General features: G+C 47.0%; 1 protein-coding gene across 6 annotated transcripts in view; it reads left to right on the top strand.

The window, feature by feature from the left end:
- PDCD11 (programmed cell death 11) overlaps window positions 1–21415 on the top strand; it is a 45191-nt gene that overhangs the window by 9813 nt on the left and 13963 nt on the right. For all 6 annotated transcript variants that reach the window (XR_004374435.2, XM_075072942.1, XM_032786081.2 and 3 more), the window contains exons 7-24: window positions 849–1030; window positions 2482–2589; window positions 3150–3356; window positions 5052–5176; window positions 5855–5915; window positions 8237–8383; window positions 9605–9856; window positions 11300–11443; window positions 12502–12696; window positions 13353–13523; window positions 14111–14330; window positions 15657–15809; window positions 17147–17262; window positions 17470–17984; window positions 18765–18827; window positions 19465–19573; window positions 20286–20375; window positions 21246–21348. Coding sequence is in view for 5 of the 6 variants with exons in the window: in XM_075072942.1 (XP_074929043.1) it covers window positions 849–1030; window positions 2482–2589; window positions 3150–3356; window positions 5052–5176; window positions 5855–5915; window positions 8237–8383; window positions 9605–9856; window positions 11300–11443; window positions 12502–12696; window positions 13353–13523; window positions 14111–14330; window positions 15657–15809; window positions 17147–17262; window positions 17470–17984; window positions 18765–18827; window positions 19465–19573; window positions 20286–20375; window positions 21246–21348 (2961 nt within the window). In the remaining variant the exon portion in view is untranslated. The remainder of the gene's footprint in view (window positions 1–848; window positions 1031–2481; window positions 2590–3149; window positions 3357–5051; window positions 5177–5854; window positions 5916–8236; window positions 8384–9604; window positions 9857–11299; window positions 11444–12501; window positions 12697–13352; window positions 13524–14110; window positions 14331–15656; window positions 15810–17146; window positions 17263–17469; window positions 17985–18764; window positions 18828–19464; window positions 19574–20285; window positions 20376–21245; window positions 21349–21415) is intronic.

Below are 21415 nucleotides of genomic sequence, written 5' to 3'. Positions count from 1 at the left end.
GAGAGAGCACCTTTCTCTGCTGCTTTGGTCAGAGGGCTCTCTTTTGGCTCAGGCTGGCAGAGACCTGAAGTATGTATGATCTGGTGGCTACAGGAAATGGATTTGTGGCCTGTCATCCACAAAGGCCATGGGTGAAAGAGAATTGGTCTCTGCACCCTAGATCTGGTGCCAGGAGGTGGGAGGAGCTTGCATTGCTACTCCCTGTGATGCATGTGTTCTCCAGGTGAGCATGGGAAAAGTCATTCTCATCCCCATTTAACTATATTACATTAGCGCCCAGAGGCCTGTTTGGACCAGGGCCTGGTTGTGCTAAGCGCTGTAAACGTAATGGTAGGCAGGGGCCTTACTGCAAAGAGCTAACAGTCTCAGAAAACAAGCAATATACAGAGGATGAGGCATGGGGAGAAAATTGGATAAGCTCAGTCTTTATGCGCACAGATACTTACTATTTTTAAAAAATTGCTTTGTAATTGCATAAATAAAGCGTTGCGTTTCCCTGACTGCCAGCCATTTAAACGCTACTGATTTTCTGATAGGTGTTGCAGCAGAAGTGGATCTAGAGCAGAGATTTTGAAAGAGCAGAGGGTAGTGACCTTACAGGTCCTTTCAGGGAGGCTGTTCCATGCACGGGGGGCCTGGGCAAGTATGGCTGAAATTGGCACTGAGGGCAGCTTAGCAGGGTTGGGCACTGTGATAAGAGATGAGTGACTCAGGAGAGAGGGTCTGGAAAAGAGGTTTTTTTAGGCTGGAGGGGGGGAGCTAGCGAAGGGTTTCAGAAGGTGAAGTAGGGGGCTATGACAGACAGGAAGATGATGGGGTTTTTTTTGGTATATGCCCTGTCTTTGTAGGGGCTGAGCTGAAAATAGGCCAGTACCTGAACTGTCTCATTGAAGAAGTGAAAAACAATGGAAGAATTCTCCGTCTATCCATCACTCGGTCAGAGGTTGCTGCGGCCATTGCAACAGAAGAACAGAACTGGGCGCTCAGTAACTTACTGCCAGGGCTGGTGGTGAAAGCCCAAGTGCAGAAGGTAAAACTCAGCTTTTTCTGAAGAGTTGTTGAGGTGGAGTTATGATCGCAGCTGTGATGGACATCTTCCTATGTATTCTGCCCCAGCAAAACTCAGCTGGAGTTCAATGAATTTACAAATCCAAATAAGTGATTTCTGCCTGTTGGCACCACCCGCTCAATCTCCGAAATGGAGCTGTGCTCTGTGCAAGTCATCAGGCGTAAAGACGCCAATATCTGTGCCTGGCTGGTGGTGGTGAGGAAGTGCGAGGCAGAGTCAAATCCAGTTTGCTTGTCTCCTGCTCTTGGTCTTGTAGCTCTGTGGAAGAGCAGTTACTCTGTAGGAGTAAAATCTTCTGTTGTGTCAGGCAGTGAGCACATCTGACTCAAAAAGCACAAGGGTAGTAACCAGGAGCCGTTTTTCAGTCTCTTTTCCTTCTGTAACAACACTACAGTGTCTAAAAGCCCTAAATATAAGTGGCAACTTGCTGGCAGGATGAGTAAAGCATTAATCTTTCAACTCTCCTTGCTTGGCATCGTCTGGACCTTTGTGTTGTGGCTGTGGAAACAAGAGAAACTTTTCTCCTTTTCATATGAGCATTTCCATATGTTTGTTCAGAAGTTGAATTTGGGAAACATGGACAGTGGCGCTCTCCACAGCTCTGCCCACTTGACACCACTTTCAGTACATTATGGAGATCTTTTGATGGTCCTTCTCCTTTGATCATTGGAGAAATAGCTGGCACTGAAAGTTTCAGCATCAGACTTCAAACTTAACAGCCGATCATGTGAATGGGTGCAGCTGACACTGCTGAACTCCTGTTTCAGGCTGCCTACAGACTTGGGCAGACTTCACTGTATTTGTTTACACTGGGTTCTTTTTTTTCTTTTTTCTGCAACCACAGCGGCTGGGCTTTTAGTGGTTGGTTGGTTTTTTAAATGGAAATTTGGGAGTGCAAGGTGGGAAAAACACCTGCTTGCAAACCAGCACAGGTTGATTCTGGACTTCAGATCAAATGTACAATTAGAAAACTTAAAAGTATTCTTTTCTAGTGGTGGCAAAAAGCCAACTCTTGAGCAATTAACTGTCTTTTTTAGCGTGTGTATTATTAAGCACTGACAAGATGCTTATTAGTGGAGAAAGTAAAGTGCCGTCCACATCTTGATCTGGATGAGAACTTTTAACACAGATTTAGAGTCATAGAGTTTAAGGCCAGGCGGGAACCATCAGATCATCTAGTCTGACCTCCTGTATGTCACAGATCACCAACACCACCCAGTCACCCCCAGGCCAAGCAAACCACGAGAATTAGACAAAGGTGTTACAGCCCTCGAGACACTCTACTGTTCTGTGTCACAGGCAGAAAACAGGAGGGACTGAATGCACCAATCCCTGAGGCCCTGCAATGATAGGGCATTGATTTAGTGATTTAATTTTATGCCCTACAGAAGAATTTCTCTTTCTTGGTTTAGGTGACCGCTAATGGCATCTCTCTGAGTTTCCTCTCCTCCTTCACTGGGATTGTGGACTTCATGCACCTGGATCCGAAGAAAGTGGGGAGTTATTCAGAAAGTCAGACTGTAAGTGGATGCTGAAGCGACCATAGGAATCAGAAAGCTGTGTAACCTGTCTGTCGTCTTTCCTTCTCTAACCATTTTTTGATAAAGGTTTTTTTTTCTGTGGAATCAGCAGTGTCAGCAATTTTGTTGGCACAGACCTTTCTACACCCCTGGTAAGGAGAAGGGAAGCAGCCTATGTCTTTGAGTTCTGAACGTAGCCTCTGGAGAGTCCTGGGGAAGGTGTCCCTTTACAGTTTTAGCAGCTGAGAGGCTCATGGAATATAAGGAATGGCTTGTGCCGGGGGCTGATTGCCCACAGTCACTCTCCCCTCCCCTTGTCCGCACCAAACTAGCTCACACAATTTAATCAGATAAATAAAGAAAAAATGCCCAGCCCATAAAGACATTACAGCTGAATGACAACACTGCATGTTCCATTGTCCTTGCTCTACCTTGGCAACACCTCCGTGAAGTGATCAGGAGCTAGGTGTGATGTGAGAGTGCAGGGTTGAAAATGGTTCTCGGCTCTTCCAGTTGACAGCCTGCCTTACCATCCTGCCGTCCTCTCTCCCCTGCAACAGGTGAAGGCCTGCATCCTCTCTGTCCATCCCACCTCCAAAGCAGTACGGCTCACGCTGCGGCAGGTCTTCCTTCAGCCTGGCACAGGGCTTGGCCAGCTCGCCAGCAGTCGAATTGGCATGGTGGTGGAAGAGTCAGTGGTGAAAAGCTTCCACGCAAACACTGGTGTCATCTTTGAACTGGACGATGGCACGCTGGCTTTTGCACGTGTAAGTAATGACTGCCCTGCGGCCGAGTTACACTGTGGGAGGGGTTGCCACAAGCTGGCATCAAATCGCCAACCAAACCAGAGACATCTAGGGAATGGTATTTTAAAACCTAAGTGGAAACGGTTGTAAATAATGGTTGTCCCGCAGCATTTGCAACCCAGACATTGCACTGTGTTGCTAGTGCATGAGAACCAGGAAAGGAAACTGAGTATACTCTATATTCTACTAGAATTCTGTGAGGGGGCCAACAAGCATGTGGACAAGGCAGATCCGGTGGATATAATATATTTAGATTTTCAAAAAGCCTTTGACAAGGTCCCTCACCAAAGGCTCTTAAGTAAAGTAAGCTGTCATGGGATAAGAGGGAAGGTCCTTATATGGATTGGTAACTGGTTAAAAGATAGGAAACAAAGGGTAGGAATAAATGGTCAGTTTTCAGAATGGAGAGAGGTAAATAGCGGTGGCCCCCGGAGTCTGTTCTGGGACCAGTCCTATTCAATATATTAATAAATGATCTGGCAAAACAGGTAACCAGTGAGGTGGCGCAAAGTGCAGATGATACAAAATTGCTTAAGATAGTTAAGTCCCAGGCAGACTGCAAAGAGCTATAAAAGGATCTCTCAAAACTGGGTGACTGGACAACAAAATGGCAGATGAAATTCAATATTGATAAATGCAAATTAATGCACATTGGAAAAACAATTCCAGCTGTACATATACAATGACAGAGTCTAAATTAACAGTTACCACTCAAGAAAGCAATCTTGGAGTCATTGTGGATAGTTCTCTGAAAGCATCCACTCAATGTGCAGCAATGTTCAAAAAAGCGAACAAAATGTTGGATCATTGAGAGAGAGAGATAATAAAACAGAAAATATCATATTGTCTCTATATCCATGGTATGCTCATATATTGAATACTGCTTGCAGATGTCGTCGCCCCATCTCAAAAAAGATGTATTGGAATTGAAAAAGGTTCAGAAAAGGGCAACAAAAATGATTAGGGATATGGAACGGCTTCCATATGAGGAGAGATTAATAAGATTGGGACTTTTCATCTTGGAAAAGAGACTAAAGGGAGATATGATAGAGGTCTACACAATCATGCCGGGTGTGGAGAAAGTAAATAAGGAAGCCCTGCAAGGGGTTGAGCATCCTTCATCCCAGTGGAGGGCACTTGGTAACTTGCAGGACTGGGCTTGAAATCCTTTGGGAAGCCCCTGGTCTTGCAGTGACTGGAACCCCATAGGAGCTCAGGGTGGCCCTTAGAAATGAGGTTACTGTACAGTGTGCCCAGCCTTCATAAAGTACCAGGCTGGCCTCGCACTCAGGTCAAGCCCTGGCCTGGTGGCCTTTTCCTCTTTCTTATGCTCCTAATGGTCTTCAAAAAATTATGCTAGCAGAATGTTGCCACTTAGTGTATATACACAGTAAAATACAACTTCATCTGCCTGGCAACTATTGTACAAGCTGCTCTCCAAAATAATGGGTTTGTCTGTGTCTTCCTCTCCGTCCTCCCAACTAATACTTCCAGAGGGATGTAAACATTGCATCTCCCTGAGTAAAAACACCCAGGTGAAACTTGCTGAGACTTACTGGTCTGTTTTCTCCTCTTCAGGTCAGTCTAGGTTTCGTTCTCCCAAGTCAATACCATCTCTATTTCCAAATGGTGATAAATCGCCCTTTGTTTTTGTAGCTGAAGCATCTTTCGGACACCAAAAAATCCTTCAAACCCGGGGCGTTTAAGGTGGGCAGCAAGCACAGATGTCGAATCATTGACTACAGCCTTATGGATGAGCTGGCCCTGTTGTCTTTGAAGCAGTAAGTTTCCTGTGCTGTTACAGAATTGTTTGTGGGGGCTAAGGGGAGAGAAGGGGCTGATAACAAGTGGAAAATATTGTGCTGCTTTGTTTGACGGGAACCCACCCATTGGGGTTTCCACTCATTCTCTGTCTGTGGCACTCATCTGATGCCCATTACTGGATATCTGAGACGTCACAACCTTGAACACATTTCTCCTCCCAACAATCCCTGTGGGGCCTGGCCAGGCTCTTCTCCCCATTGCACAGATGGGAACTGAGGTCCAGAGGGACTAAGTGACTTGCCCAAGGTCACACAGAAAAGCTGCAACAGAGCAGGTCTCAGGCTTGCATTCTAACCACCGGGCTGTCCTTTCTGTCTAGTAAAGGTGTTGCCCTCTGAGAGCTGATGGGTTCCCTGCATGCAGAGTTTTGGCTTCTGGCCGTGATCCTTTGTGTCATAAACTGGGACAAAACTTAGTCGGGTGGCTGGGCCCACCTTAATGGAGGGAAGGTCACCATGACTCTGACATAGGGCTGTGGGGGGACAGAGCACTGATGTGATAAATAGGTGCCAGGCGGATTCTGATGGACCCTAGGGGTAAGGGAAGGGGAGGGGTTGTCTTGTCCTTACCACCTCTGGGTTTTCCTTCACATTAAAGATAACTCATGCAGCAACCCTTGCTGTATCTTCTCCTAGTCAAATTATCGCTGCTCCGTTTCTGAGATACCAAGACATCTGTCCAGGGCGTGTGGTGGAGGTAAGATCCTGAGAGAGCGGTGCATGTTTGGCATTGTAGAGTGTTGGTACTTGCTGCCTCGCCTTAGGTAATGTGTGTTTTCCATGCCTAGTTAATGCCAGTTCACACCTATTTGTTTCAGACCAGTGCAGGAAAGGGAGAATGCAAATACAGCACCAGCAAAAATAACTTGCAAGTTCTCCCGACTGTAGTTACCTAATCAACATTTCAGTCCAGGTGTTTGTTCGCGTTGCCTTGGTGAGGGTAGAATGATCTTTCTAAAGCCTTGTATACCCAACTGTATGTTGGATGGATGGATATATATATATATATATATATATATATATAGGGTCAGATCCAGGTCTATGTGACGTCAGTGGGAATTTTACCATTGACTTCAGCAGAACCAGCATGTGGCCCATGGAGAGCACATCACTGGCATTGCGGATGCAAGAAGCAGTGCAGCTTCCATTATGTAAAACTGTTGCCCTCCATGTGGTTAATACTTTAGATCGATTTTTTGGGGCGGGGTGTGTGTATATTTGAGGGGTTAGTGGGTAGGCTATTGCCCATGTGCAGTAACTCCTCACTTAACGTTATAGTCATGTTCCTGAAAAATGCAACTTTAAATGAAGTGATGTTAAGTGAATCCAGTTTCCCCATATGTAAATGAGGGGGTTAGGTTCCAGGGAAATTTTTTTCACCAGACAAAAGTCTACGTATATGTGTGTTTATGTATGTATACACCCCTACCCCAATATAATGCGGTCCGATATAATGTGAATTTGGATATAAGGCAGTAAAGCAGCGCTCCAGGGGCCGGGGCTGCTTTACCTCGTTATATCCAAATTCGTGTTACCGCAAGCAGTTCCTTTGTGCCCGCCCACTACTTGCTGCGGTCCTCCCCGGAGCCCCTCCCACGAGGGCGCCGCAGCTCTGCTTCTCCTCCCTCCCAGGCTTGCCGCGCCAAACAGCTGATGGGCGCAGCAAGCCTGGGAGGGAGGGGGGAGAAGCAGAGCTGCGGCACGCTCGTGGGAGGGGCAGAATGGAGGTTCTGGGGGGGGGGGCTGCAGCAAGTCATAGGGGGTGCAGAGGAACCACTCCCTGCTCCAGCTCATCTCTGCCTCCTCCCCGAGCACACTGCCGCCGCTCTGCTTCTCTCCCCCCCACTCTTCCTTCCAGGCTTGCCGGGCCAAACAGCTGATTGGTGCAGCAAGCCTGGAAGGGAGGGAGAAGTGGAACGGTGGTGGCGTGCTCAGGGAGGAGGCAGAGCAGAGGTGAGCTGGGGCGAGGAGTGGTTCCTCTCCATATCCCGATATAACACGGTCTCACCTATAATATGGTGAGATTTTTTTTGGCTCCTGAGGACTGCGTTATGTCGGGGTAGATCGGTCGGTCTGTCTATACACACACACAGATATATACACACACTCACGCACACAGGCTAAGTTTTAAACAAACAATTTAGTACTGTATACAGCAATGATGATTGTGAAGCTTGGTTGAGGAGGTGAAGTCAGAGGGCAGAAGAGGGTGGGATATTTCCAAGGGAATGCCTTCCTGCTAAATGTTGAACTAGAACAGCTGAGCCCTCAAGGGTTAACACGTTGTTAATGTAGCCTCACACTCTACAAGGCAGCACGATTGGAAGGAGACAGCATGGCAGAGGGAGACAGAGACACACCCTATGTGTGTGAGAGAGAATGCACGAGAGAGATGTGCATTGCCCCTTTTAAGTACACTGACTCCACTCTAAGTACATTGCCTTTTTAAGTTAAGTTGAAACAGCAGCTGCCTCCAGCGTGCTCCCTCCCTCCTGAGCCCTTTTGTGTCCTCCCCTCCCCCCTACCACTCTGTGGAAATGGGGTAAGCGCAGGGCAGAGGAAGGGGGAGGGGGACACCCTGACATTAGAAACACCCCCCCCCCCGCCCCCCCAGCACAGCAAGTAGGAGGCTCCCGGGAACAGCTCCAAGGCAGAGGGCAGGAGCAGCACATGGCAGTGGGGGGAGGGACAGCTGAACTGCTGGCAATTGATAGCCTGCTGGGCGGCTGCTGCACAGGAAACTTAGGGGAGCTGGGAGCTGATGGAGTGGTGCCAGCCCACCCTGGTTCCAAGCCCCCATCAACTAGCTGCAACGGGCTGCTCTTCCTGCAAGCAGTGGACAAAGCAGGCGGCTGCCAAACAACATTAGACGGGAGCATTGCACAACTTTAAATAAGCATGTTCCCTAATTTATCAGCAACGTAACAATGTTAACTGAGATGACATTAAGTGAGGTGTTACGGTACACCCCAACCTAGACTGAAAACTACCAATCCTGGTCTCTTCTCCGGACTCTAGGGCAAAGTGTTGGCTCTGAAACCCTTCGGGATGCAGGTGAAGGTGACGGATCACATTAGGGGGCTGGTGCCTCACCTGCACCTGGCGGACGTGCTCCTGAAACAACCCGAGAAAAAGTACAGCGTGGGAGGTGAAGTCAAGTGCCGGGTGAGATTCCCCTGTCAGAGGCCAGCCGAGGGCTTGGGCTGTCTTAAGTTGTACTCTTCCACCAGATTCATGCCTTAGCATTTAGAGACTGATCTGATTTCCACTGAGGGCGGGTGACTCCCTGATGCGCTTATTGTTTGTTTATAATGAGTCTGGGGGCTGGTATTTCGGAAAGAGAAGCAGTTGCCTTTTCTCAGTTACCCCTCCCTATTGGCCACTGGACTGAGTGTTGGGCAATGTGACTCAGTGTGCGACCTGACCAAATTACGGCCACCCTTTCAAGCCGCCACTCCTTTGGATGATCTCGGGGTATTTGGTGCTACAAACAGCTGGGGTCTGATTTTGAGAGCTGCTGAGCACCCACATGAAGTGATGTGTGCAGCAGCTCTGAAAGTCGGGCCCTAGGGGGCTCAGATTGTCCTCCGGATTAGTGGACACTTGAAAATGTTTAGGCCTTAACTTGTCAACACCATTTTACAGAAAGGAATCTAGTGATACTTGGTCTCTCCTGTTAAAATGCTCTGAGAGCCTTGGATGAACCAAGCACCGTACGTGCTACATGTAATCACTTAACTTCCCAAAACCTCAACAATTTTTAGCAACTTCAGAGGCTGTGACCATTTAAAATCCTTAAGGTGATTCCTTGTAGGAATCTGCATGTTGAATAGGAAACTGCTGCATTTCCCTGTGCTACTTCTCAGAAGTAATGGTGTCATCTCTCAGGCAATGACGTACTGAAATAGATTCTGCCTTCTCTGAAGAGAAGCTCAGATTTTATGGGCTTTACTCCCACCCACTTCCATGTACACTTTTAGTGCGCCTTCCTGGTTTTCTGTTAGACTCACTGATACTGACAAAGTATCCTGCATCTCATTTGGGGGCCAGTGTTGCTCCTGTTCTAGCTTGATGGCCTTTGAATAGAGAGAATTCAATCCAAGGGAAAACCACCAGGAACTTGGCCACCAAATCACTTGACGACACCTGCTTTAGCAGGATTAGCTTCTGAGACATTGTCAGCATTAATGTTTATAAAGCACTTTGCCTTTCCTCCGAGGATCTCAAAGTGCTGTTGCGTCTGGATGTCTGAAGCTAGTGCAGACTTGTAGACATATATGGGACTCTTGTACGTAGTGAATATGAATCAAGAATTTGGTGCCTTTTCCCTGATTGAAAAGCATTTCTGCAGTCACTCTAACCTCTCCCCCCCGCGCGCTCTCCTAGGTGTTAATATCCAATCCTGAAGAAAAGAAGCTGATCCTAACTCTGAAGAAAACTCTGGTCATGTCAAAATTTCCAGTCCTCACTAGTTACGAGGCTGCAAAGCCCGGCCTGATCACTCATGGCTTCATTGTGTGCGCTAGGGAATTCGGCTGCATTGTGAAGTTCTACAATGACGTTAAAGGTCTGGTTCCCAAGAACGAGCTGAGCTCAGAGCCCATACCTTCACCAGAGAAAGTCTTCTACAAAGGCCAGGTAACAAATACACACACGCACACACCCATTGATAAATGCAACAGAGGCATTTGTGACATCGCACTGATAGATTAGAAAGAGGCTGCAAGCTGGTTGATTGTGGATGGGAGGTTCAGGTGAGAATCCAGAGCACCTAGAGAGTTATAAAGGGATATTGGCAAGGCAGACACACCTCAGATGAGATCTGTCTGGTGCTGTGGTTTGCAGTGTGGGAGGTGTTGGGCCCTCTGCTGTGCTAGGGTTAGACAGGCTATTGAAAAGTCTAGCCTGCTACAAGGAATCATCTGCGTGCCACTGGCATTGAGTCCCTGAAGTAGGCGATCCCTTGAGAGTTGCGTGACACTGTCACACTACTGCATAGTTGTAAGGACGATCTGATAACAGGGAGGATGGGGCTCCTGAGGGGAGAGGAGGCCACTTGCTCTGGGATAGGTTCCCAGTTTTCTGTCCCCTGCCCTGTTGCATCCCCTTAACTCTTAGGAGCTGGATGTCCATACCTACAAACTCACCTGTGTCCTAAGGCTTAAAGGACTCAAATCAGAGGCCTTTACTGGAAACTCTTCTTGTCTTGGGAAATCATTTAACAGGCACAAACAACACAGGAAGGAATAGAAAGGATCTGGGATTCTGAAAACACTCCTATGGAGCAGTTGATTCCTCTTTCCTGTATGCAGTTAAATGCTGGGCTGTAAGAGACTCCTTCCCCTCAAGAACTTTGCAGAGCTGCGGTCTTGTACATTTCCAGGCCTTGTCTGCTTCCGAGAGTGCAGCAGGCACACAGCTGTGTGACATGTCTGCACAGCTTGGGTGGCAAAGAAACCTAGCCCCAGGAGAGGTGGCTTGTCGGATTGCTCAGTGGAGGGGTTGAGATCTTTGCTGAGGCCCTTGTTTTCAGAAGAATGAAAACTTTTATTTTCAGGATCAGGAGAACAATCTTTTAAGTCTATATTTTAAAAATCCAACCCACGCTGTGCCTGATGACTTTACCAATGTCCAAGCACTTTTAATTCCAGTCTGTACTTTGGGCCGTCGCCGTGAGGCATGTGACCTGCTGAGAGTGTTCCTGGATCCTTTTGTTCGTTTTTAATTCAGGAATCTATAGCAGCTGCAGAAAGGGCAGGATGGTCTGGTGGTGGGAGTCAGGATACCTGGGTTCTGTTCCCAGCTCTGTCTTGGCCAAGTCATTTTAATGACTCTGTACCTCAGTTTCCCACCTGTGAAGTGAGAATTACACTTGCCTCACATTGGTTTTGTGAATCTGAATTCACTCATGTTGGTTGAATGCCCTGATAGCCTTGGGTGCAAGGGGAAGAGTTGCTGAGTATTTATTTTGCTGCCTTATGCACTGTACTGCCGTACACTGGATGTAAGAGTGGAGGGGTGGATCTACAGAAAACTCACTGTCTGTTTGTTTGTTTTTTGTTTTAAATCTCTTTACAATAGGTTGTCAAAGTCATAGTCTTAAAGTGTGAGCCTGAGCAGGAGAAGCTGCTGCTGTCGTTCAATTTGATAAGCAGAACTGTCTCTGGGGCCGAAGGAGAACAAATTCCGAAGAAGAGTCGGCAAGTGGCTTACGAAACTGGACAGGTATTGATTGTAAATGCCCCTGCTCTCCTCTTCCTCTTCCCACTCCTGTCTGGTTACTAAGGAAAGGATTCAGTGCAACTTTGAATTATTTTACTTCTAAAACCTGTCTAAAGGTTCTCACTAGATGGTGACAGCTGGGTTTTGTATTTATCTTTTGTACAAGTGTCATCCCCAAATAAGTTTTCAGACTAAAGTAAATGACACCATGACTCATGCAGGAGTGTATGTTAGAGAAAATACTTATGTGATTACATTGGACTGGTCAGTCACAAGGCGCTTAAAGAGACAGGGTGAGGTGTAAGCCAGGGAGGAATGAGAGGTGAAAAGAGGCTGGTAGATGCAGAAAGGCTGTTTCGGATGGCAGACAAATGAGAAACTAGCATCTTTGCATCTCCCATTGTGAGGTTGGTGTCCTGTTAGGATGCTAGGGAGGGTCTGATGCGCTTTAGAAGAGGGAGGGCAAAAGAGCCCCATGAAATTATCCTAAGAGTAGAGTGTTAACTTCAGCAGTTTCAGTGCATAGATTATACGGTCAGAGGGAACTCCTGTGATCATCTAGTCTGACTTCCTCAGTAACACCGGTCATAGGACTGCCCTGAAGTAATTCCTGTTGGATGTGGTGGTCAGGTCCATTTCTCAAACTGTAATGCTGCAGTGTGCTAACACCTGCCATGTTTTGCTCCAGAGGTGGCTGCATTTCAGTGTTAGGTAAATATTTGCCATAAAGACAATAGTTTTTTAAGTGCTTCAGTATCCCTTTGGAATGAAAGACACTGCTGACACATAAATACAAGTGTTACTACTGCAAGCATGGGGATGTTCTGTTTTGTTTAAATGATTCCCTCCCCCGCCCCCCCACAGCCGGGATCTCCCATCTGATCAAATGAATTTTCCAGACTTTGACTTCTGTGATTTGTTGAGATTATTTGTTTATATTAAATGTGTCAGATGCTTCTGAGGTTCTCTGCTGTTGGAATGAGACAGTTCCTTGTGCATAGCTGGAGGGACCTCAGAGCTGTTTACAGTCTCACGTTACAGGTCTCCTGTTCTCTGTTCAGATGGTTGACGTGAAAGTCCTGAAGAAGAAGGATAATGGCTTGGAGGTTTCCATCTTGTCGGACAATGTTTCCGCCCACCTTCCCACAATGCACCTGTCTGACCACGTGGTTAACTGTAAACTCCTGTACCATTGGCTACAAGAGGGTGACATCCTCCGCAGGGTTATGTGCCTAAGTGACAAGGGAGGACACATTGTATCCTTGACTCTTCATTCATGAAGGCTCTGGCCATTAAACACACACCTTGATGGAACAATCTATTTCAAATCTAGACTGTACACAAGGAAGAGGAATTACACTAATTTAAGATGTGGGGCTGGTTCCATACTCAGGAACCAAGGATGATTTGAAGGGCTGGTATCTTGCGAACTACCCATCCTTGAATTGAATCTTGTATGCTGCTGGGAATCCCCATCAGCAATAGGACATGTTTCTAGCCCTAGTAGATTGTGAGGTATCAGGCTTTAAAATCACAACATTCTGATTACTGACTTCTTTTTCTCCCCAGCTTGCATGCATAAATGTCAGTTGTGACATGACTTTAGTAAACAGCTAGCACTGAAAACCAACTAATTGTACGGATTGTAATCAGGGAATTCCAGCTTCCAAATGAGGTAATGGATTAATCTCCAGCTGTCACAATTTGTGAGATACTGACTGCCAAAATTATCGGTGGAGGGAAAGCAAGGTGGTAATCGGAATGCTGTGATTTTAAGATCCTGTATTGTACAACCTGCAATGGCTCTGGTGAGACCCTCTGGTGATACCAAGGGATTTAGTAGGCCCCTGAACCTTTTTCCTCTCCCCTCTTCCCCTGATTAGAAGGCCTTGTTCCTTGACTAGTTGTTCAGACCCTGTGCAGAAAGCCTGCAATGATCTCTGCTGTACAGGAGGAGCAAGTGGTGAGGAGTTTCTCTGAAATCCAACCTGGGATGCAGCTGGCTGGTTATGTGAGGAACATTATGTCCTATGGAGTGTTTGTGGAGTTCCCATTTGGTCTAGCTGGACTGGCCCCCAAAGCGGTAAGCTGGTTGTGACTGTCCCTCTTAAAGCACCATGTTTGCAGGCCCAAGAAATGTGACTCTGAGCAGAGCTAGAGGGCAGATAGACTGCAGGTCTCCTGCACTCACTCTGCCCAGCCCACTGGGAGTAAAAACTGCTGCTGGGGTTGTATTTATAGAGTTCTAGGTGTCTCCGTGATATGGAAGGGAAGGGGCAGGAAAGAGCGTGAAGGCAAATGGGGATGCTACAAGCACTGAAAAGAGCCCTCTTTCCGAATCATGCCATATCTCCCCCACCACCTGTGTGCTGGCACATCTGGGACTGCAGTGCGAAACACAACTGCTGCAGTGGGGTGGCTAGCACCTCATGGAGGAGATTGGGAATTGCGACTCTTCGGTTCTTTTCCCAGGCCTGCCACTGATCTGCTCTGTGACCTTGTGCCAGTCACTTAACCTCTCTGTGCGTGGGAGATAATACCTGCCAACATCAGAGAGGGGTTGAAGCTTAATGGAAGTTTGTAAAAATACTCTAAAGCGCACTCATGAAAGGTGCTATAGTTTAATAGGGTTGCTAAGCAGCTGCCTCTGCTGTCCTCTTTTCCAAACAGGACATGAGTGACAAGTTTGTGACGGACACCAAAGACCATTTTGTGGTGGGACAGACGGTGGTTGCCAACGTGACGAGCATGGACGAGGAGAAGCAGCGTATCCTCTTGTGTCTGAAGCTGTCTGAGGTCAGCTCGGAAGACCCCGCTGCTGAGAGCTTATCCTTCCTGAGCCAGTGCTTTGAGGAGATGAAGGAGATCAGGGACACTATGCGCAGAAGAAGTAAGTTTGGGAACAGAGCCGCGAAAGCCATTCAGGTGATCATATCATGACACTTAGCACTAGAGAAATAATGCAAGGCATAAACTACCCCTTTGCCTTCCTTATAAGAGAAAGATCAAAGCAAGCAATGGCTTAACTTGTGAGCCTGGTTTGTTAAGAGAGGAGGGTATATACAATGAGTCCAGGCCTTGAAAGGCTACAAACAGGAACAAAACTTTCTGGAACTCTTGTCAGGAGTGGACACAACTAGCAAACCAAGAACCAGGCTGTGCTCCCATTGTAAGTTTGTGGGAGTTTTGCTGTTGATTTCAGTGGGAGCAGGTTGAGGGCCTGAGTGATTAAGAACAGAGGATTAAGAGCTATCATATTATTAGCCTTATGCTGAAATAGAATAGAAAGAGCCAGAGAGACACAATGGGACAAAACTTGGTGCCTGTTAGTTCCTGGGAGGTGGGTGAAGAGCAGAATCCTCTGAGAAGGTCACTGGACCTTTCCATGCAGATCTGATTTATCCATTCAGTACTTCGATACTGTGGTCAAGGATACAGTAAGGAAAACCCCATTTAAAAAAAAAAGAAGGCAGCAAAGGTGAAATCTACCTATCAGGGGAGGGGTTTGTGGTGAGCCAGTTTGTTCGTTTGCTGGGGAAAAGTATTTGCTGACTGCCCCACAGCCCAAGTAGACAGGGGAAGTACTTCTGTATCTCTGAATGGCTGCTGTGCAGTGCCCGTGTGCATGCCAACCACCTGCTGCCCAGACCTGAATGCCGTGAGAGCCCTGGTCACCTGTACGTAGATGCCTCTCCACATACAGATGGACGTACTAAAAGCAGGAACATTTGTGAGGGTATAGAACTGATTTGTCTAGAAAAGAGGCACTAAAGAAATGCACTAATGCTTAGATACCTAGGTGATAGGCACTGTAGGAAATACAGATCTCACATACAGACCATAATAGACTGGAAATGCATGAAGAGGGAATTAGCTGATAATTGGATAAGACCTGAATTGGGCTGCATGAATGCTATATGCCATGCCTCCAGGAAGGCCTCATTCAGTTATAGGTTAACAGTCCTGGGACAATAAATATCTCTAGTGATCATCAATGTGGCTTCGAATTTTTAGCTTTTCATAAGTGTTTCTGCTGAGATTAAGTTTTAATCCTATTTCTTAATTTAGACCCCCAACATGCAATCTAATTCTATCCCTTTTTAAAGAAGGGCATAAAAACTCACACTAAGCAAAGGTGAATCCTGCTTCTTTGCTTCTGCAAAAGATACAGTGGAAATAAAATAACCCTCTACCTTTCCCCACACTGTCGGTTTAGATCATTCCAAGGTGGCCCAAAACCTCTGTGGATTGATGCCTGGGCAGAAACTTGACCTGGTCGTTCAGGAAGTGAGGTGGGATGGCTCAGCATTCTTTAACGGCAGCTGTGTTGCTGGGCTGACCGTAACAGCCACTCGCTATCATGTTGGAGGTTAGGAATTTCTTTTCTGGTCTTATTTCTTTGTGTTTTGTCGTCACTGGGTGGGATACACAATTCTCTCAAGCTGCTTTGTCTGGAATGAAATAAATTGCTGATTAAACAGTGAGGGGTGTTACTTATTAGTGAGAATGGGATAGTGCAGGTGAGGGCTCCTGAGTTTCTATTTCTAGCTCTGCCACTGATCCAGAGCATGATTTGGGGCAGGTTGATTAAACCTGCCCGGGACTCTGTTGTCCCTACTGGTAAAATGGGGATAGTGCTCCCCTAACTCACAGGGTTTCTGTGAGGCTTAATTAGTGCTTTGAGATCCTCAGATGAAAGGTGCTATAGAAGGATAAAGTATTAATGAACAGTTTTTTAGTTTTTTCCCTTCCTCCTTTAGGAGCTGGAATATGCTCAGTTGCGGCATAATTTTTCTCTTGATTCAAGTAACTTTTATTAAGCAAAACTGCAATTTCAAATCTATTTTAATTCAAATAATAGCCCAGAAAAGATTTTAAACAGAACTGAAAATTATCCGAGGCATTCAGAACTGTTTTTAACTTTGTTTTATCATTACTAACATATATATGAAGTGTGTGTGTGCACGTACACACGTACGCCATATGCAAAGTTTCCATATAAGTATTAGCAAATTTTACTCACGCCTGCATTTGTTGCCTTTAATAGACCCATTTGTGTTTACTTACAACCTTTTAATCTGGGTATTTATTTTGTTCAAATTCAAAATAATTATAACCATACATACAACAGGCAGTGTTACCTAGTGGAAGGAGCACTGGCCTGGGATTTGAGACCTGAGTTCTATTCCCACTGGCCTGCTGGGTGACTTTCGACAAGTTACCTCCCTGCTCTGTGCCTCAGTTTCACCCTCCCTAAAATGTGGGTAACGGTACTGACCTCCTTTGTAAAGGACTTTGAAATCTCCTGATGAAAAGTCCTGTATACAAGCTAGGTATGATTATTATTTATTGTAAAATTGACGTGATCCTGCTGTTAGGTTGGCTATCATTTTTTGTTTTTTTCCCGGTGAAAGGATAACACACCCCCAACATTAGTGGCATGGAGAAAAAGCATGGATCGGTCCCTTCTCTTTTTAAACACAAGCTACTGCACATCTGGCTGCTAGTAGTGACTGTATTGTGAATGGGTCCTTCCCTGACTCAGTAACCTCCTCTGGACTGTGAAACAGTTTTACTGTTAGCATGCTAGCGTTAGTAGCTCAGATTGTCCTTGAGTGTGCTGCCCCTCAGCTTTGTCACACCCCAGAGTCATGACTGGTAGAAATCCTTTGGGGCTATCAGCAGTTAATCTTCTTGTTTTTATAGACAAGAGTTTGGTCGCTGGTCAAAAAGCAAGAGTCTTAGTTCTCCATGTTGATGCCCTCAAATCAGTAGTTCACGTCTCCCTTCGAGAAGAGCTGTTGAACCCAAAAGCCAAACGGGTACGTCTAGCTTGTGTTCTCTTATTAGGTCTCATGTGTTTCTGTCCCTATGCCAGGTATGCATTTACCTGGGTAATGGATTTTAAATAATGCTCAGGTGGGAAATGTTTTGCACAAGTGGCGGTGGGCAGGGAGAAAGGGCATGAATGTCTTAGCTTGGAATCCAAAGTTCTTGCCGATAAGTCACCATCTGTCTCTGTTTGACAGTTAATGGAAAACTCCCAGCACCCTGCTGTCGTGCAGCATGTAGCAGAAGAGTTTGCCATTGCCTCATTGGTGGAGACAGGTCAGCTGACTGCCATTCCTGTGGCCTCTCACTTCAATGACACATTCCGTTTTGACTCGGAGAAGCTGAAGGTGGGACAAACTGTCTCTGTAACATTAAAAACCGTGCTGACGGGTGACCATGGTGTCCTGTTAGCAGTGCAAGGCCCAGCAAAGAAAAGGGCTTTTATAAGGTCCCGGAAAGAGTCGGAGACAGGAGAGGAGGGTTTGGCTGCAGTGAAACACTCCCTGTGCTTTGGAGATGTGGTCAAGGGAACCGTGAAGTCCGTCAGACCTACCTACGTGACAGTTGCCATTGATGACAAACTAATGGGCTCCATCCACACGTCCCAGATCCTGGATGAAGTCCCCATAGGCTCCTTTCCAACATCCAGGCTGAAAGCTGGGCAGAAGGTGACTGCCCGGGTCATTGGAGGCCGAGATGTGAAGACTTACAGGTAGAAAAAAAGCTTCTATGTCACTTTCAGGGGAAGCAGGCAGTGGAGTAGTAATTTAGTTCAGATTAACCAGGTCTCTTGCTCTATATCGTCCAGGCATTTCATATCCCGGCTGTGCCTGCTGGAGGTGATGAGGTCCTAAGGGAATCTTCCCCTCTCATGTTCCATGCCCCGATGTGCAGGGGGTTCAGTACTGTGGTGGGCTAGCACATTTATACTTGTATCACTGCAGATGGCATTTTATCCCTGGCTTAGATCACAGGTAGAGAGTCTGGGGTCTGCCTTAGTCAAAGCTCCCGTTGACTTCCAATGGAGCAGGAGCTAGTCCCAAGTGAAAGTTAAGGGTCTGATTTCAGAGGTAACGAAACCTGAAACTCCAATCTAATTTCAGTTGAATTTAGGCATCTTATTCCCTTAGCTTTATCCAAAAACCCCGGTCTGAGTGTCTAGCACAGCTTGTCATCTCACAGATCTCATTTCAGCATCCCACTGTGAGGAAGGAGGCTCCTCAAATGTAGGCCGAGAAAGAGGAAAACTGTACTTTGGGAAACAGAGCTAACCTGCCCAGGGTTTGCCGCCAGGACCAATCCGGCAGTGGCTCTGTTACAGAACCAGCACCGTGGATGGTGCCCTAGCAGTGTCTCATTTTGGAGTGGATGGGCATGAGGAAAGGGCTGAGCACCAGAACTGGGAAGCTTAGTTTTAAGAGTGCTTGGCCTTGTGCTGTGCTGGTAATGGGCCGGGGAGAGAGATGGAATTGAATGGTTTCCTGTGTTGCAGGTATTTGCCCATCACCCATCCACACTTCACTCAGTCCATTCCAGAGCTCAGCATTCGACCCAGGTAAGAGCAGCAGATTCTGTACTAGCCTCCTGCCCACCTGGGTTAATGTTTGTAAAGTGCCGTGAAGATGGAAAGTGCCAAGTGCCGAATTCCACCCTGTCAGCTGTTGCTGAGCAACTGCTGGTCCTTTGGGGAAGGATGGCAGCATTTGGGATCCACAGCCCCTGCATGCCACAGAACTCGCCTCTGCAGAGGCTCTCTTGCCCTCCAGCCTATGGAGGATATGAGGAACAGGTCAGGAGCCAGGAATCCGTGAGACAACAGGACACACAAGCATATCGCTCCCTTCTTTCCAACTCTCTTCTGGCCACTACAAGTTAAAACTCTTACTGCTCCTTTAACACACACTTGAGCTGCCTAGCATGGGACATGGGTCAGACCAGCACCCTAGTGCTTCTCTCTGCATTAGGAGGACTTGCTTTAAATTGTGGGAGTTCCTGCACTGTGCAGATTAAGGGGAAGAAAGCTGGGGGGAAAGGGAGTGGGGATGACCTTTACAGGGATGCTGCCCATGGGATATTTCATCATCGTAAACAGTCTCCTGGATTCACAACATGTCCATGCACTGCCTGGAGCTGGGACCCTGCGACTGTAATTTTTTTTTCCATCTGCTCCTGTCTCTACCCTTTGCAAACAGTGATCTGAAGGAGGATGGCGGCGCAGCTCTGAGCCCCAAAGGAGACAATCCCAGTGAGCGGCTCAGGCCCTACAAAGCTGGGCAGACGGTGACCTGCTTTGTGAAGAAGGTGAGATTTGGAGGCTTCCAAAATAAATGCTGCGAAAGGACCAACGTAGGGCCTGGCTCCAGCCCGTAGACGTGCCAGTAAAATGCTGGATCGGTGCATCCAAAATCCAGCCCTAGTCTTTGACAACAGAAGGAAATAGGAAGAAGCAGAGGAGATGGGCTGGCATCACAGCCTGTTAGTCCCCAGTGCAGTGTCCTCTCCCTGCCCCCCCTCGCCTCTCCAGTGCTCCAGCAGAAGGTCATTTAGGGGGAAAGCTCCCCTAATTCCAAATATGCCAGATGCTAGAACACCTGAGCCTTTGTGTGAGAATCACTGAAGTGTAGCAGCAGACACCGTAGTAGCAAGATATCATTGGGGCCAATTCATGGTTCCCTCCCACCCAAAAGACCTCTCTGGTAAGGTGGATTCTGTCAGTATCTCTGTCTGCAGAGCGTTCCAAACGCTGATTTCCCTCTTCAGGGAGACTCCTTCCTCTCCTCTGAGAGCACAAAGAAGCACCTCTCCTGTCTCTGAGCCCTAATCAGTAAGCGATTGGGATCAGGGCCGGAAATGCTGGGGGAGGTTTTCTGCCTTGTGGTATGCAGGACACCTGGCTAGATGATCATAATTGGACCCTTCTGGCCTTGATCTGTGAATTTTCTCTCTCCAACGAATCCATGAATCTTCTTGTAAGTCTAACATTCTCTTCTGTGGCTGGTTGGTTCTCTCTCAGTACAACGCCATAAAGATGTGGCTGGAGGTGGACATCACCCCTGAGGTTCGAGGAAGAGTTCCCCAGCTGCTGCTTTCCCTTAACCCCAAGGTAAGTCCTCGCCAGAGAATCAAATGCACAAAGGTTTTGCACACACGAGGCCGCAAGTACCCAAACACAAAAATGTCTCAAGCGGCCTCCAACCTTTGGGTTCCTCTTTTGCTTCCTGATCTTGTGGCATAGCTGGGGCTGGGCACACGCTTCCTCTTTCTGCTGGATAGCTACGCCGTAAAGAGTATTGTTGACTTGGTTATTTTTAGAGAAATGTTAGATTGTGAACATCATTAGTTGTTTTTCTTTTCAAAGGGGAACTGCAGAGGTTCCGAATCAAATGCCAGATCATTAGCAGAACAAATCAGAACTATTTGCCTCTTAATAAAAATATTTGGAAATTGGTTCCTTGCCAAGCAAGTCCTTTTACCCTTCTCTCTGTCTCTCCTCCACCCCGCCACCTTGTATACTAACTCACTGTGCAACCTCTGATAACTAATATAATAATAGCTAGCTCTTACGTAGTGCTTTTCTGCAGTAGATCTCAAAGCATGTCGGCATCATTATCCCCATTTTACAGACTGGGAAACTGAGCCACAGGGTGGTACATGACTAGCCCCAGGTCACCCAGCAAGCCAGTCGCAGGGTTGGGAATAGACCCAACGTCTCCTGAATCCCAGTCCAGTGTTTTGTTTTGTTTTTTTCCATGGGGCCAAGCTGCCTCCCTAAAACATGAGCAGTTAGAAATGCTGTGTTTACCGCTAGATTTATCCAGCGTCACAGTGACATTTCTTTATCACGGTTTAATAGACGCGCAGAAGATGCCTATGTGCCAAGTGTAGCTCTCGAAATGTTCTGAGATTACCTTGGTTAAAATCAAGATGAGTGGCTGAAGTCCCTGGTAATGAGCAAAGGACTCTCTCCCTTCAGGTCTTAAAGCATCCAGAAAAGAGCTTCAAGAATGGTCAAGCTTTGTCTGCAACAGTTACTGGCACAGATGCCTCTGAGACCAACCTCTGCCTGTCACTTACAGGTATGGTAAAACCTCATTATCTGCAGTATTCTTCCTGTTAGAGTTCCTCCATCTGCTCGGCAACTAG

The sequence above is a fragment of the Chelonoidis abingdonii genome, chromosome 16, assembly GCF_003597395.2.
Source record: "Chelonoidis abingdonii isolate Lonesome George chromosome 16, CheloAbing_2.0, whole genome shotgun sequence".
NCBI lineage: Eukaryota > Metazoa > Chordata > Testudines > Testudinidae > Chelonoidis > Chelonoidis abingdonii.
This window is presented reverse-complemented; position numbering and strand designations above follow the sequence as displayed.